This window comes from Dama dama, chromosome 9, assembly GCF_033118175.1.
Source record: "Dama dama isolate Ldn47 chromosome 9, ASM3311817v1, whole genome shotgun sequence".
NCBI classification, from domain to species: Eukaryota; Metazoa; Chordata; class Mammalia; order Artiodactyla; family Cervidae; genus Dama; species Dama dama.
This window is the reverse complement of record NC_083689.1, coordinates 62,771,055-62,788,374: the sequence shown is the minus strand read 5'-3', so window position 1 is coordinate 62,788,374 and position 17,320 is coordinate 62,771,055. Positions and strand designations below refer to the sequence as shown.

General features: G+C 42.5%; 1 protein-coding gene across 3 annotated transcripts in view; it reads right to left on the bottom strand.

The window, feature by feature from the left end:
* ABLIM3 (actin binding LIM protein family member 3) overlaps positions 1–17,320 on the bottom strand; it is a 128,329-nt gene that overhangs the window by 81,789 nt on the left and 29,220 nt on the right. For all 3 annotated transcript variants that reach the window (XM_061151687.1, XM_061151685.1, XM_061151686.1), the window contains exon 3: positions 1,468–1,605. In XM_061151687.1, the coding sequence (XP_061007670.1) occupies positions 1,468–1,605 (138 nt within the window). The remainder of the gene's footprint in view (positions 1–1,467; positions 1,606–17,320) is intronic.

The following is a 17,320-nucleotide window of genomic DNA, read 5'->3' as shown; positions in this document are numbered from 1 at the left end:
AGGCTTTGAAAAAGAAGATATATATATATATATATATATATGCATATATAACCGAAGTACATTGCTTACACTTGAAACTAACAAAACATTGTAAATCAACTACACTCAATGAAAATTTAAAAAGGAAGCCACATAATTAAAATATATTCCATATAAGCTTCTGTAGATAAATTAGAGAATATGTATATGAAATTTATTTGCTCAGTGAGGAGTCCAGTTAGATCCTGGGGAAAGAAATCTGGGACTTTACTTGATGGCAGAGGAAGTCAATCTCAGATGCATGAGGCTGAGGTTAGTAGCAGGTACTAAAATGAAAAGATCTGGCAGTTTCAACTGACCTTAAATTCAGTACATACCAGTGGTGTGAAGTGGTTCCTCAGGAAGTTAATTTAGTATCAGTCACATTAAAGAAATGTAGTCCTTGCTGTATTTGGCAGACCTTGAGAAATGTGGTCTGTTATGAGCATTATGCTTTAGGGATGATAGTGACAACCTGGGAAGAATCAGGGAGGAAGACTCTAGGATGATTACACAAGTTGGAATCAATTCAGATGAAGCCCAGTTTAAGGACCTGCAATATAATTGGGTGTGGGAGAGACCTGACTACAAGCATGTGTAGGGCAGCCATGGAGAAAAGCAATCACAAAGAGCTCATAAAACCCCATAAGGACAAATCTAAAACCAGCAAGTGGAAGTTACAGCTTAGAGGTCAAACATTCTCCAAACCCAAAGGACAATCCAATATCAGAATGGCTTCTCTGTGGAACAAGAAGCCTGGAAGAAAAGTTCAAAAAGTGGAGGTTGGAGCGGCATTAGTCAGGGACACGGGGGAGGGAGGGTGGCCTGGTTTGAGAGGGCCCACAAGGCTCCTTCAGCCCAGTTCCTCTTTTCCTGCCACTAGTGAGCCTTCTTTGGGGATGCTTAGCTCGCTTGAGCAAAGGTTTAATAAATTATCCATGGGTAAGCTGTCACAATTAGAGGTTACCCAGCATTTGTCTGCTCCCAAATTACAAACCTTACTGAAGTTAAGATGTATCTTCTCCCTTGTTAAACCTAACCTCTGAGGACTCTCACCCTTATCTCAGAGCCATGCCAAATTTTAGCCATGACAGTTTTGCCCTTTCATTGGCTCTCAAATTGATTTATAGGCACAAACCAGGAGTCTTCTCAAATGTGTAAAGTAAGCTTGCAGGATTGCCATTTTCCTTCTGGGTTAGCACTTCCACTCCAGAATCTCCAGGCTCCCTCTCCCCACCTGTATCCCACCACATCCATTACTCTACCCTCTCATCTCATGCCACACTGCTGAAGAGAGAATTCTTATAACCAGCTCAAGGAAGGTCTTTTTAGGCCTTTGTAGGTATCTTAACTGCCTATGTATGTTTGTTCTGCCTGCCCTGTGGCATGTCCTCGGGTGAGAGTACGGCCAGGAATCTGAGAAGGGAGTTGGGAGACTGGGCCTCCTACCTTGACAGGTGAAGCATCTGATGTGGAAGTGGTTATTGTGGACGCGAACCACCTCCCCTTTGCAGGTGTCTCCGCATCGGTAGCACTGGATGACATTGGCGCCGCCCCGGGGACTGTAAGGATTCTGCTGATATGGAACTGTAGAAAGAAACAAAGAGATCACCATCCAGGAGGTTCTTTTTCTTTAAAAAGTCTGCCATAACACACAATTATAATATTAACTGGCAGAAAAAGCAGAAAGGGTGAGCATGATTAGCAAAGTACATTTAATACATCATTAGGCTGAGTATGCCAAGCTAAGACATCTTTAAAAGGTGAGTGGCATTAAGACAAGAGTTTATAAATCTACTTAAGCAGGCAAAGACTTCTTAGTGAACATAACCTTTTCTTGCAATAATAGAGTCCAAATTCACAAATGAAAAATAAAAGCGGAAGTAGAGTATTGCAAGATAAATGATCCAGAAATACCATTTCTTGGGAGATCTCTGGATCAATACCAGGCCCCAGAGGGAATTTAGGTCTTGCCACTGACTCGTGGGCCTTGAGGAAAGGGGTGGCTGACTGCCTCCAACTGGCCTTTCTGTTGAGTAAGTTCCAGCTCCTCTCTGCCTCTCAGTTTACACATCTATGAAATGAGGATGCTCAACAGCAGCTGACTGTCTGATAAAAAGGCACTTAAGTTGGAAGGATGTTGATGATGTGACTTACCTTACAACTGCCTTTGAATAGCACTTTCCATAACATTGAGAACATTGTCAAATGTGTGTAGTTGGGGGAAAGAGCTGGTGGAGACTATAAAGGGGCTGAAGTCACTGGGATGGCAGTGCTATGGTCAGCATTTGACAATACTGTAGACCTACACTTGCCTTTTGAGGCTACTGATCTCTTGCTTAGACTTTCTCATAGCTTCTTTTCTAGATTTTCTTTCCCTGGAATATACTTTGCATGACCATTCTATAAACTGGTCATCTAGTATTTAATAATAGTAGGCGCCTGTCTAGAACATAAGTTTCAGGGTTAGAAGGGATATTAATAGCTGTCTGGTCCAACCTCTTTATATATAAACTGTTGAGACAACTTTGGCAGTGAGGAACCCAATCTTCTCTTTTGGAGGAAGCCCCTGGGGCTTCTGGGGAGAGAATCACTCAAATCCTCAATTCGTACTCAAGGCTGAAGTAATTGTCCACAAATTTATGCTCATATCCTATTAGTAGAAGGCCCACTCTTGTCCTAATTATAAGGATGACCACTTGATTGGAGAGGAATTGGTGTCTACCATTTAGACATGTAGACTTGCTGGCTAAACTCTGAATAAGCATAAGTTAAAACTGTACTCAAAGAAAATCTGAACTGCCAAGGAACCTAAAGAACACCTAGATCAAGGGTTCTTGACCTAGTGTGGTAACTGTTATGTCTGTTTATTGAAATTTGGGTCTTTTATTCTTGGCACATGGAGGACTACACATAGTGTCTTGCTTGACAATGAAATGTGAATGAAAATTGTGTGTCACTTCCAACTGGAAGCCCTAGGAGCCAGTATGGGATCTGTCATATTGCCTTTCCCATAGCCCAGCGACTAGCGATATCCCAGATGGTGTGCAGGATGCAGCAGCTTGGATTCCTGATGGAGAAGTCCAGAGCAGAGCTCTAAGCTAACCCACGATGAATCTCTATCATGAGCAAGGAGGAATTTTTGTTGTCATAGCCTCTAAGGCTATTTTTAACTGCAGCATATCCTGATACATCTGATATCTAATATTTCTAGTGAAACATAAAATTTGGTGTTATACACATTATACTATAGTTTTCTTCAGATTCTCAAAGATGATCTCCACAACTGATCTCATGTTCCTCACACCTTTTGAAGACAAGGAACAGAAATGCTGGACTTTCAATTACCTCCCACATCTTGAACCATAAGTGCGCTGAAGGGCAAAAAGCTGGTGGCTTATCCCTGAAACCGCTAATACTGACAACTTTTATCTGAGGTGGGAGAATAATATCTTTCCTGCAGTCTTTTTCTCAAGAAGTTCATGTCCTTTATTTAACGTTTCTTTTCCTGTCTTAAATTTAAGAAAAAAGTTAAATGAGTTAGCTAGTTAACTAAATCATTAATTAACTCAGAAAATGAATTAATACATGTAAAGCATTTCAAAAGTTCATAAAGTATTCCACAAATATATTTCAGGGCTCCACTGGTATCTTGACCATCACATCCTCCCCAGAGCTCAGAGCAATCCTTCCCCACTCCCACAAGGTCCACAAACATTCTCCTTGGTCTTTTTTTTTTTTTTTTTTGCTTGTTTTTCTAATTCCTGCTCAGTGTCCCCTGAAAAATATTTCATTCTCTGATCTCCCCCAAATTTGTGAGAAAAATATAGATTCTGTTTATATGAGCAACGTAATGATCTACTATTGCTGAGGGAAATAAAACTGTGAGTCTGAAAATAAAATAAGAAAAAAATAGTATAATCACCACCATCAATGATGAGAGTTCTTGAAAGAATTCAAAAGTCCCTCCAGAATTGCTACACAAATTTCATCTACCTCTTCTTTAAATTTTTTATCTATTTTTTTCATAGTCAACAAAAGAGTCTGAAATGTAGTACTTGGGTGCAATCTCAAAAATGACACAATGATCTAGGTTTGTTTCCAAGGCAAACAATTCAATGTTACAGTAGTCCAAATCTATGCCCCAGTCACTAATGCTGGAGAAGATGAACTTGAACGGTTCTATGAAGACCTACAAGACCTTCTGGAAATAACACCAAAAAAGATGTCCTTTTCATCATTAGTTCAGTTCAGTTGCTCAGTCGTGTCTGACTCTTTGTGACCCCATGGATTGAAGCACGCCAGGCTTCCCTGTCCTTCACCAACTCCTGGAGCCTACTCAAACTCATGTCCATTGAGTTGGCGATGCCATCCAACCATTTCATCCTCTGTCGTCCCGTTCTCCTCCTGCCTTCAAACTTTCCCAGCATCCGGGTCTTTTCAATGAGTTGGTTCTTCGCATCAGGTGGCCAAAGTATTGGAGTTTCGGCTTCAGCGTCAGTCCTTCCAATGAATACTCAGGACTGATTTCCTTTAGGATGGACTGGTTGGATCTCCTTGCTGTCCAAGGGACTCTCAAGAGTCTTCTCCAACATCACAGTTCAAAAGCATCAATTCTTCAGGGCTCAGCTTTCTTTATAGTCCAACTCTCACATCCATACATGACTACTGGAAAAACCAAAGCTTTGACTAGATGGATCTTTGTTGGCAAAGTAGTGTCTCTGTTTTTTAATAGGCTGTCTAGGTTAGTCATAGCTTTTCTTCCAAGGAGCAAGCATCTTTTAATTTCATGGCTGCAGTCACCATGTGCAGTGATTTTGGAGCCTCCCAAAATAAAATCTCTCACTATTTCCATTGTTTCCCCATCTGTTTGCCATGAAGTGATGGGACTGAATGCCATGATCTTTTCATCATGGGGACTGGAATGAAAAAGTAGGTAGTTCAGAGTTAAGCTGGAGTAATAGGCAAGTTTGACCTTGGAGTACAAAATGAAGCAGGGCAAAGACAGAGTTTTGCCAAGAGAACTCACCAGTTATAGCAAACACCCTCTTCCAACAACACAAGAGATGACTCTACATATGGACATCACCAGATGGTCAATACCAAAATCAGATTGATTATATTCTTTGTAACAGAACATGGAGAAGCTCTATACAGTCAGCAAAAACAAGACTGGAAGCTGACTGTGACTCAAATCATGAGCTCCTTATTGCAAAACTCAGACTTAAATTAAGGAAAGTAGGAAAAACCACCAGGCCATTCAGGTATGAGCTAAATCAAATCCCTTCTGATTATACAGTGGAAGTGACAAATAGATTCAAGGGATTAGATCTGATAGAGTGCCTGAAGAACTATGGATGGAGGTTAGTGACATTGTACAGGAGGTCATGATCAAAAACAGCCCCCAAGAAAAAGAAATGCAAAAAGGCAAAATGGTTGTCTGAGGAGGCCTTACAAATAGCTGAGTAAAGAAGTGAAAGGCAAAGGAGAAAAGGAAGGATATACACATCTGAATGCAGAGTTCCAAAGAATAGCAAGCAGAGATAAGAAAATCTTCTTAAGAGAGCAATGGAAAGAAATAGAGGAAAACAATAGAAAGGGAAAGACTAGAGATCTCATCAAGAAAATCAGAGATATCAAGGGAACATTTCATGGAAAGATGGGCACAATAAAGGACAGAAACGGTATGGACCTAACAGAAGCAGAAGATATTAAGAGGTGGTAAGAATACCAAGAGAACTGCACAAAAAAGTTCTTAATGACTCAGATAACCACAATGGTGTGATCACTCACCTAGAGTCAGACATCCTGGAGTGTGAAGTCATGTGAGCCTTAGGAAGCATCACTATGAATAAAGCTAGTGGAGGTGATGGAATACCAGCTAAGCTATTTCAAATCCTAAAAGATGATGCTATTGAAGTGCTACACTCAATATGCCAGCAAATTTGGAAAACTCAGCAGTGGCCACAGGACTGGAAAAGGTCAGTTTTCATTTCAATCCCAAAGAAGAGCAATGCCAAAGAATGTTCAGACTACCACACAATTCTGCGCATTCCACATGATAGCAAGGTAATGCTCAATATCCTTCAAGCTAGGCTTCAACAATATGTGAACTGAGAATTTCCAGATGTACTAGGTGGATTTAGAAAAGGCAGAGGAAACAGAAATCAAATTGTAAACATCTGTTGGATCATAGAAAAAGCAAGGGAATTCCAGAAAAACATCTACTTCTGCTCCATTGACTATGCTAAGGCCTTTCTGTGCATCACAAAAAACTGTGAAAAATTCTTCAAGAGATGGGAATACCACTTTACCTGCCTCCTGAGAAACCTGTATGTATGTCAGGAAGCAACACTTAGAACTGGACATGGAACAATGGACTTGTTCAAAGTTGGGAAAGGAGTATGTCAAGGCTGAATACTGTCATACTGCTTATTTAACTCATATGCAGAGACATCATGAGAAATGCCGGGCTGGATGAAGCACAAGCTGGAATCAAGATTGTGGGAGAAATATCAATAACCTCAGATATGCAGATAACACCACCCTTATGGCAGAAAGTGAAGAGGAACTAAAGAGTCTCCTGATGAAGGTGAAAGAGGAGAGTGAAAAAACTGGCTTAAAATTCAACATTCAAAAAACGAAGATCATGACATCTGGTCCCAGCACTTCATGGCTAACAGATGGGGAAACAATGGAAACAGTGACAGACTTTATTTTCTCGGGCTCCAAATCACTTCGGACAATGACTGCAGCTATGAAATTAAAAGATGCTTGCTCCTTGAAAGAAAAGCTACGAAGAACCTAGACAGTGTTTTAAAAAGCAGAGACAAAGGTCTGTCTAGTCAAAGCTATGGTTTTTCCAGTAGTCATGTTTGGATGTGAGAGTTGAACCATAAAGAAGGCTGAGCGCTGAAAAATTGATGCTTTCAAACTGTGGTGTTGGAGAAGACTCTTCAGAGTCCCTTGAACTGCATGGAGATGAAGCCAGTCAATCTTAAAGGAAATCAACCCCAAATATTCATTGGAAGGACTGATGCTGAAGCTGAAGGTTCAATACTTTGGCCACCAGATATGAGGAGCTGACTCATTGGAAAAGACCCTGATGCTGGGAAAGATTGAGGGTAGAAGAGGGCAACAGAGGATGAGATGGTTGGATGGCATCATCGACTCTATGGATATGAGTCTGAGCAAACTCTGGGAGATAGTGAAGGACAGGGAAGCCTGGTGTACTATAGTCCATGGATTTGCAAAGAGTTGGACACAACAAAGTGACTGAACAACAACATTTATTTATTTATTATTTTTGGTCTTTTGGCTACATTGAGCAGCATGCAGGATGATTCCTGGACCAGGATTGAACCTGGGCCTCCACAGTAAGAGCACTGAATCCTAACCACTAGGCTACCAGGGAATTCTCACATCTACCTCTTCTAATTGATCTCAACATATATCTCAAGAACCAGCTTCCAAGATCAATTAATATTTTGTGATTTGATTTTCTAGGAAGATTGTTTAGTGATCCTGGTTTTCAGTGAAAACTCAGTCTTTGAACCATTCAGATAAAAGCCATAAAATCAGAGAGGGATGGATTGGGAAAACAGACCTTACGGGGCTAGCCTTGGGTTCCCTACCCTAACTCTACTGCTTCATTTAGCATGAGGTTGCTGTTTTGGTGATGCTGACTATGACTGGAGTCCACAAATGTCTGATGTTTATAAATAGTCCCATAAACAGAAATGCATGCATCCACAGTCAAATAAGTAAATTAAAAAAAAAATAAAAGGGACGTCCCTGGTGGTCCAGTGTCTGACTCCGAGCTCTCTATTCAGTGGGCCCAGGTTTGACCTCTGGTCAGGGAACTAGACCCCACATGCCGTAACTAAGAGTTCGCATGCTGCAACTAAAGATCCCGCATTCCCCAACTAAGATCAAAGATCCCATATTGCAACTAAGACCTGGCACAGACAAATAAATAAATATTTAAAAAAAATTAATACATGTATCATTGGCTCAAGTTCTTCCAGATAGCTGATGTAAGCTGTGACTATAAATGGGCAGCGAATGTGTAAGATTTGAGCTTACAGACCTTTTCTTATTCAGACAGTGCCAGTAAGAACTGTGGGGGGCAAGGGAAGTGCCACTGAGATATGCTACATCTGCTCTTGCCCTGGAAGCCACCTCATTTCCAGTAAGATTTTGTATTCCCGGTTAAGTCAGCAACTTAATCTAATCTTAATCTGTGAGTGTATGGGGGGGAGGGGTTGTCATTTCTTCCTTCCAATCAATCTGTAACACCCTCTGAAACTCTAAAATTTTACTGTTGATTTTCTGCTATTATTTCCATTAGTTTTTATTTCAGAAAGTACTAAAATTCAGTCATGTGATTTATAACATTTATCTTATGGGCCAATGACTTTTGAATTCCAAATTGACTTATACATGAAGTTTTGAGCTGCTTCATGCTAGGAACTGCCTGTCTTTTAAAGCAACATTGGAGAGCAGGACATTAGTTCTTCAAAGCCTCAAAGAACATTAGCTCTTCTCACTTGTTAAATAATCCATGAAGTTAACAAGTTTAGACATATGGGTCATATGATATATTTCTAAAAGGCAGGAACCTCTAGCTTCTGTTTTATGCTATTTGGATACACTTTGTTATCCAGGAGAGACATTTCCAATTACTGGTTCTTAAGCTGTGATGTCCAATAGAATTTTCTGAGCTATGAAAATGTTCTATATCTACACTGTCCAATATAATAATCACTAGACATATGTGGCTGTTGGGCACTTAAAATGTGGCTAGTGTGACTGTGGTACTGAATTTTTAATTTTTTAAATTTTAATTAATATAACTTTACATTGAAATAGCCTCATGTAACCAATGGTCACCAAATTGGACATTTTTGCAGCCTTATAGTTTCACAAATGGAACACCAGGCATTAAGAATGAAGAAAAAGAAATTAAACTTGGTTGAATCCTGTTTATACAAAAAACACATGTACAAATTAATTTAGGAATACCACCTCATACTTAAATTATTCCTTTATATCCCTGAAGAGTTTTAAAGTTGTATTTAAAAAATTATTTGCAATAAGAACCAGTTACACATAGATTCACCCATTCTGAATTTGATCTGGACACAACAGGTTCTGAGCAGAGAAATAAATACTGATTTTTTAAAAGCACATATTCTTCAGGCACTGTAAGACTTAATCTTAAGAACAATTAATCTCCATGAGATGGATGAAACTGGAGCCCATTATACAGAGTGAAGTTAGCCAGAAAGACAAAGACCAATACAGTATACTAACGAATATATACGGAATTTAGAAAGATGGTAACGATAACCCTATATGCAAAACAGAAAAAGAGACACAGATGTACAGAACAGACTTTTGGACTCTGTGGGAGAAGGCGAGGGTGGGATGTTTTGAGAGAGCAGCATCGAAACATGTATATTATCAAGGGTGAAACAGATCACCAGCCCAGGTTGGATGCTGTGTGCTCCAACCAAAGTGCTCAGGGCTGGTGCACTGGGAAGACCCAGAGGGATGGGGTGGGGAGGGAGGTGGGGGGGGGAGATCGGGATGGGGAACATATGTAAATCCATGGCTGATTCATGTCAATGTATGGGAAAAACCACTACACTATTGTAAAGTAATTAGTCTCCAACCAATAAAAATAAATGGGAAAAAAAAGAACAATTAAGATTAAGATGGTTCTAAAATTAAGAACCATCTTAATCTTTCCAAGAATGAAAGAAAGATAGTCAGTTGTCAATGGTTGTCAGAATAATTTTTTAAGAAAAGAAAATCAGGTGGTCAGTACCTATGAGATTAAAAATTAAGGGTCTATATGCTTACCAAATCTTTAGTGTTCTATGAGAAAACACATCTTAATTCCACAACTAAATTTGTGAGTAAAGCTCTTTTCCAGATGCTACCAAGGAAGTTTAAAACTGCTGGAGCTAAACAACATATTGGAAGGGGAGGGGTGACTGCCCCTCTTAAGTTAAAACAGGAGCACCACAGTTGAACACAGCAGGAGACAAAGTTCAGTATCCGGTTCCTCCGCCCGGCTCTTCCTCTCTCCTGGTCATTCCTCAGTTCACGTTTCTCTCTGATAGGTAGTGCTGGGGGTAACCTGGGGTCCAACTCCCTTTCTGCGGTCACCTCGTTTTCTACAGGATTGCAAAATCCTGCAACTTTTCTGGCTTCAATTCCTTCCTTAGTTGCCAAGAAGACTGGACAAAATTATTTAAAATATCTCTTCCAATCAAAAACTGCTTCTGTCTCCGTGTGTTCTCTTCTGTGCCTCTTTCTTTCCCTCCACCTTTTCTTTTCTCCTCTAACTGGTCCCACTTTTAAACTAGACTGTGCTGCCTGCCTGTTATCAGATTTAGTAGTCTCTCTTAAAAGCAGATAATGGCATGATTCTTCTTCCATAAACAACACAACCTAAGTCAAATGTTCTCTCTACTGATGTGGCACCGGCACAATTTTTTTTCCTCTCCTGAGGGTCACTTGATTTTGTGGGTAAAAGTGTTCCCACGTCCTAACTGAGTTATCTTTAAACCAATCTTTAAAAGGTATTATAGAAGCACCTATGTAATGCTGGGGTATAATTAAAAGAGCGACAAAACTGACATGGAGATAGTATAACAACTGTGAATAACTGGCTGGAGGTGTCATAAAAACAGTGGAGCTTCTGTCTGAACAGTGAAACATCAAGCAGAGAATCAACTGGTTCAGCAATGAGCTTTCCGTAGCCCAGGGCCCCAGAAAACAATCAAGTGCAGCAGCTGGCATGCGCCAGCCCAGCTCCCAAAGTACCCTTAGTGTGTTAACAGGTATTCGCTAAAGACCCAGGAGGAGACTCAAGTGAGGATCCAGGCATTTCACAGGTAGAAAGCTATCTGCCTGGGTCTGGATATAAGAGTTGTCTGGTAGTTCAGAACAGGGCCCTTCGGTTTGATTTTGGAGTTGAATCAGAGCGCATGCACCAATCCTGTTTCCTCTAGTAAGACCAGAGAGACACGGGTTCCCTGTGTGGCAAGGGGTGCTAAGAAGCTAGAGGCACAGAAGTTAAGAGTATGGATGCTAGAGTCAGGAAGGCCGCGTTTATGTCCCAGTCCTGCCACTCACTTACTGTGTGAACTTGGCCCAATCACGTGACACTGCTCTCAGTCTGCTCATATCTAAAGTGGGAATAACTCTGGTCATCTGTGAGTATTAAATGACCTAAATGATATGCAGATACTTAGTACACTGGCTGGCATGTCACTCGGGCTCCGTAAGGTGTAAGCAATAGTTAATATTAAAGAATCCTCAGGGCTTCCCTGGTGGTCCAGTGGTTGGGAATCTGCCTTGAAATGTAGGGGATACCAGTTCGATCCCTGGTCCAGGAGGATCCCACATGCCTTGGAGCAACTAAGCCCGTGCACGAAAACTGAGCCAGTCCTCTAGAGCCTGTGAGCCACAACTGCTGAAGTCAGTGTGCCTGGAGCCTGTGCTCCACAACAAGAGAAGCCGCTGCAATGAGAAGGCTACACAGAGCAACGAAGATCTACCACAACCAAAAAATAAAAAAAATAAATAAATAGACCTAAAAAAAAACAAAAAAGAATCCTTAAAGTCATGTACCCCAACTGCTATTCAATTCAGAGTTCTCTCTAAATTACTACCACTACCAGCTTGCCACTGAGCTTTGCTTGAGCATTATTAAATCTGTTTTTGGACCAGTCCAGCTTGGGCAAAGGTTTTCAGGTTTTCCCTCCCTGCTGACTGTCAAGAGAAAAGCCCTTGGCTGTAGCCCACTCTAAGCACCTCCTTTCACCTCCCCAGTCTCTTTCTCTGTTTATAGGTTTCTTTGAGCTGCAGAGGTGGGTGGCTGACATGCTTTTGATATATCCTGCAGAGGAATGTGTGAACTGGGTGTTTCCTGTAGTGGGAATGAGAGGTTATGATCTATGTTGTCCTGGGGTGGTGTATTTTGGGCACATCTGCTGTTTCCAGGGGGATGTGCTAGCGTGCTTGTCCTCTTTGCATGCTTCGAGTTAAGTGATTAATTTGTTTCCTGATAACTCTGATAGGGAGACTATGAGAGCTGCTTTTGGTAACCCCTTAGGGTCAAGCATATGTCATCTGATTGTGTCATTAACATCTCCATTCCTCCCATGAATATTTGGAACCAGACTCTGAGCGCTGAGGTTTAACATGACAACAGGTGGGCTGGGGGTTAGTGTTCCAAGATGCAGAAGCATCGGATAGAGTTTGGAATGGAAGGTATGCATGAATAAAATGGAGGGGCAAATGAGGAAGGATAATAACAGATAATAGAGACTGGTTACTCCAATAGGAACTGTGCTCAGAAATTTACATATATCATCTCACAGAGTTTTCTATAATTCTGGAGAAGCTATTATTACCTTTATTTTACATATTTTATTATTTTTATTTTACAAATGAGGAAACAGAGGAGCAGAGAGCTGAGATCAGCTGTCCAAGGTCATACAGTTAGTAAATGGTAGAGGTAGGATTTGAACCCAGGCGTCTGACTCTAGAACCTGTGTTCTCACTACTGAACCCTACTGCCTGCCATGCAAAAGAGCCAAGAGTCGCTGCCTCTAGGGAGGAAGCAGGCTTTGGGAGAGGTAAAAAGGCACCTACTTTCTTTCCCTCAATAGCAACCATCCATTACTTAGCTAAATATTTATATGTGTGTGTGTATGTCTACATATATGTATATATGTATTTGGGCTTCCCTGGTGGCTTAGACGTTAAGGAATCTTACTGCAATGCAGGAGACCCAGGTTTGATCACTGGGTCAGGAAGATCCCCTGGAGAAGGGCATAGCTACCCACTCCAGTATTCTTGTCTGGAGAATCCCATGAATAGAGGAGCCTAGAGGGCTACAGTCCATGGAGTCAGACACAATTGAATGACTAACATTTTCACTTTTTTTCATACGTGTATTTATGTACATATATTGGCCTATGGATTTTACAAAGATTTAAGAATAATGATGGCGGGTACTAGAGTGCAGGTCAGGAATCCAGGAAGAGTCATCCTGAGTTTCTGGCAGATGACGAGGAAGCTGTGATTGCTGTCCGCAGGCCAGGGGGTGTCAGCCTCGAGCAGCTTCCCTGGCGTGGGCAGGTACAGCCTGACAGGCGTGCGCTGTGGGTGCCCTGGGACAGGCAGGCTCTGCCAGCAGCTGCAGAGAACAGAGGCAGGCACCCTCTGGGAACCTCACAGATGGCCCCGGCCTGGCCACAATTCCGGAATCAGCAGGTCAGTAAAACAGTCTGTCATCCCAAGACGATACTGTTAAACCTTTGCTGCAACAGAAACTCCTCCAGAGCCTCCCTCTGCCAGGCTCCTCAGCATGTCCTGTGGTCACAGAGTGAAGCTGGCAACACCGTGCATACCGCTTTCTCCAGCAACATGTTGTCAGGACATGTGTCAGAACCACATGCTCTTGGCCAGACAGACTGCTCTTGCCTGACAGCCAGCTGCCACGCGACAGCGACAGCAGAAAGGATCTGGGCTCGACCCGGACAGCCTTCCCCAGGGCGAGCGTCAAGGGCCAAGAAGCTGGAGCTGCAGTCCACGAAGGGATGGATGGATGGATTTCTCACTTGTGAGTGAAGTTAACTCAATAAAATGAGAACGGCATACTGGTTATTCATTTGCAAATTTAGAAAATTGGCTCAAGTATAATGCCATAGAGTTAACGTTTTACTTTTTTCTATATTAATGTCATTATAAAAAAAACCCCAAACTGTGTACTTTCAATTGAAGTCAAAGATTAAAAACAAACAAACCAAACTCAATTCTTTCTTATAACCAACTTGGTTCCTATTTCAAGACAAGCAGAAGCTAAGCTTGGGTTGGTTCGCCCCTCTGCCCCCGGGCTCACTCCCCTCCCCTCATCTTGTTCACTGGGGCTGTGTCCCTGCCTTGGCTCAGAGGGCAGGTGGCACACAGCCTCCTTCTAAGGACTCAATGAGATCTGTGTATTCTCTTCTTTCCCTGAGATCCTTCACCCCAATTCTGGGCCAGGGAACCAAGTTTGTTAGCTGTGGGGTAAAGGAGCCCTTTCTCCCCTCCCTAATTCATGGTTTCTTCAGAATATTTAGCTTTGTAATAAACCCTTCCTGTTCTAAGGGCACAGACGTCTGAGATTCAAAAGCCAGGAAGCAATCCCTTTTGTCTCTGCCTTCTGCTGTCCATCCAGTCCCTGAGGCAGTGCTCCCTGAATAAAGGGAAGGCTCAGGAACGTTGGGAGGGGGAAATACCAATTAATGTTTCAAAGATATCGTCTTGCCACACTTGGTCATGGGGTTTTACAAATATACAGAGCTGTGTAAGAAAGACTGAGGAACAGGCAAGATTTGACAGAGAAAGGGGAAAAAATCCCAGCCTTGGTGGTTTTGCCACTTTGGAGTAGCTCCTGTCAATCAACACCAATTCTTGTCACTGCTGACTCTATCCTCAATCCTTTACCAAGCTCCCAGTCAGGGACGCTGAGGAGCTGTGAAAATAGCTAACAACAGCTAACATGAATTAGGCAAAAAATTATCATGTGCCAGGACTTGTGCGTCACACCTACCATCTCATTTAATTTTCACAACCACTCCATGAGACAGACACCATATGATCTATCTTATATTTTATATACGGGGAATCTGAGGCACAGAGAGGTCAATTCATCTGCCTGAAGCCACACCACATGTACAAGGTAGAGTTAGGGTTCAGACAGGCGTCTGTAGGACTAGGAGATGCTCAGTTTTCTCTCCTCTCCTCTGCGCAGCAAGACTCTCCTGAGAGAAATAAGGGGGTCTGCCAGGCCTCCCCAACAGTGCGAACGGCACTGCCCTGCACTGCGGCCTTGTGGCACCCTGTCCTTATCTGAAAAGTACTATTTGGGTTTCGTCTGGAGCCCTGGAAACCATGTTGGAAATAGAGGGACTTCAGGAAGCCAGCAATTGTCTTTGCACTTTGAGTGACTCAGTCCCTTGGCCTCTGGGCCAGAGGTTTAAATACTTATACAATGTTTACTTCCCGAGACTCTGGCAGGCCATCAAGCTCTGCTATGTTATGGGGAAATCCAAGGAATAGCAGCTGTCACCTGGGTTCCCCTTTATTTCAGATTTTTCGTATCACAGCAGAGAGCACAGAGAAAACATCTATAGGTCTGGAGGTTTCTCTCCCCAACCCCCGACTTTAAGCTATGAACCCTTTATTGAAATGATGAGATGGCCACTAGGTTATATTGATTCTATTCCAAACCATGCTTGGAATGCAAACACACGATGACCTGGTGGCCATTCAGGGAAATCCCCCATACCAGGGCTGCCTGGCTTTGGATGTGGCTCAGACGGGGTTTACTTGTGAGGTCTGCTGTTGGTTTTTCAGTCCTTCCAGATCACCATGGTTCCTACCTCTTCCTTTTGCCTCACCTCTGGTCAGCTTCTCTCCTGCGCTGCCGCGTGCTTGAAGGCCCAGATGTGATTCCTGCCTAGGGCTCCAGAGGTGCTGTGACTGCCTGGGGGTAGGGCCTGGAGAGCCATCTGCTTGGAATCCCCAGTCTCCCCAGCGTAGCCCCCGGGGCACTTCTTGCCCCATCTGATCACATTCCCAGCTTCACAGATACAGACTTGAGGCTCAGAGAAGGGAGGAACTTGCTCAGGGCCCCCACATGCTGGCCATACCAGCAGGAAAACACCTTGTTTCAGATCAGGGACAGTCTGTAGGGCAGGTCAAAATGAGCTATAGGTGACACAGGTCAGGGAATACTCAAAAGCAGCCCAAGCAGCCTCAATTCTGAAAAGACACAGGCCTCCCAGAGACCAGAGACCTCCTCTTTGGTATCCAAGGTGCTTGTCCCATTGCTCAATGCTCCACAGGCTCCTCATGTTGGCCTCTGCAGTCATCTACTCACTGAAAGCCCCTACAGCATGATTACCAGCAGAGGGGCTCCACTTGCAGAAATATGACCTGCTGGTCAGGCCCTCTCTTCCTTTCCCAGGGCTGAGAGGATGGCATACTATCATTCTACTACATACCATCTCCTTCCCTCCTCCCTCCCTCCCGTTCTTCTCTTCCTCTTTTTTCTTCCTTCCTTCTTCTTCCTCCCTTTCCTTTTCTTTCTCTCTTTCTATCCCTCTCTCCTCCTAAGATTTCTCTTAATATCTGGAGCTTCCCTGTCAGAGGGAACCAATCCCTTCTAGTCTTTACTCTGCCATTAACTCTTGGTGAGGTCTCAGGCAGGGACTCCCCAGTTCTGGGTCACTGTTTTCCCATCTATAAAGTAAAAGGGTTGCATTTCATCATCTCTCAGTTTCCTTTCAGATCCAGTGGTCTATGCCTATTAACACAGATGCAACACAAAACATCTTCAGGGGCTGGGCACATAAAGTCAGTGAAACATCCATCCAAGGGGTTCAACTGGAGAGACTGGGCCGGGGAGAGAAGGAGAAGAAGCTACTGGGCCCCAGTGGGTTATTGTTATACAAAAACACATCACAGTCCCAAAGAGGGCTGTCTGTGGGAGCTGGATTCTGCCTGTGGGCCACCCAAAATGTAGGATTTTGGATCCCTGCATCCAGACGGATAGATGACCACAAAGTCACTTCCAATTACCATTGAGAGAAGTTACATGCCCGCTACATGCCTGAAGGATCTAGAGGAATAGAACATTCCTGAAATGAGGTCCTGCAGAGCCCCAGGCTGGATCAGGGAGCACCATGCAAGCATGTCACTCTGAAGGTCTTGGTGACATTACTCAGGGACAAACAGAGGTTTTCAAACATTTTTTGGACCATGATCCACTGAGAGAAATTAACTCTACAAAGTGACTGAGTACACAAAAATGGGACATAAATGTCTCACAAACAAAGCTAATTCTTAGTATACGTAATATGTACTGATATTTTCTTTTCCCTCCATTTTAATACTTTATGTCATTTCATTAAAAAATGCTGTTTGCAACCCAATAATATGTACATGATCAGAAGTGAAAAGAATGATAAAGATTATCTAGGTTTGTGGGGTCTAATATGGTAGCCATTTATTTTATGTGACTATTCAAACTAAAATTAATTACAATTTAAACAGTTTTAAAATTCATTTCCTCAGTGACACTTGATACATTTCAAGTACTCAATAGCCACATGTGGCCAGTGGCAACTATACTGGATAACACAGGAAAAAAAAAAACTTTCATCACTTTAGAATGTTCTGTTAGATATCTTTAACCTAAATCTCACAGTCTGGCCCAATGAAGAAACCAAGG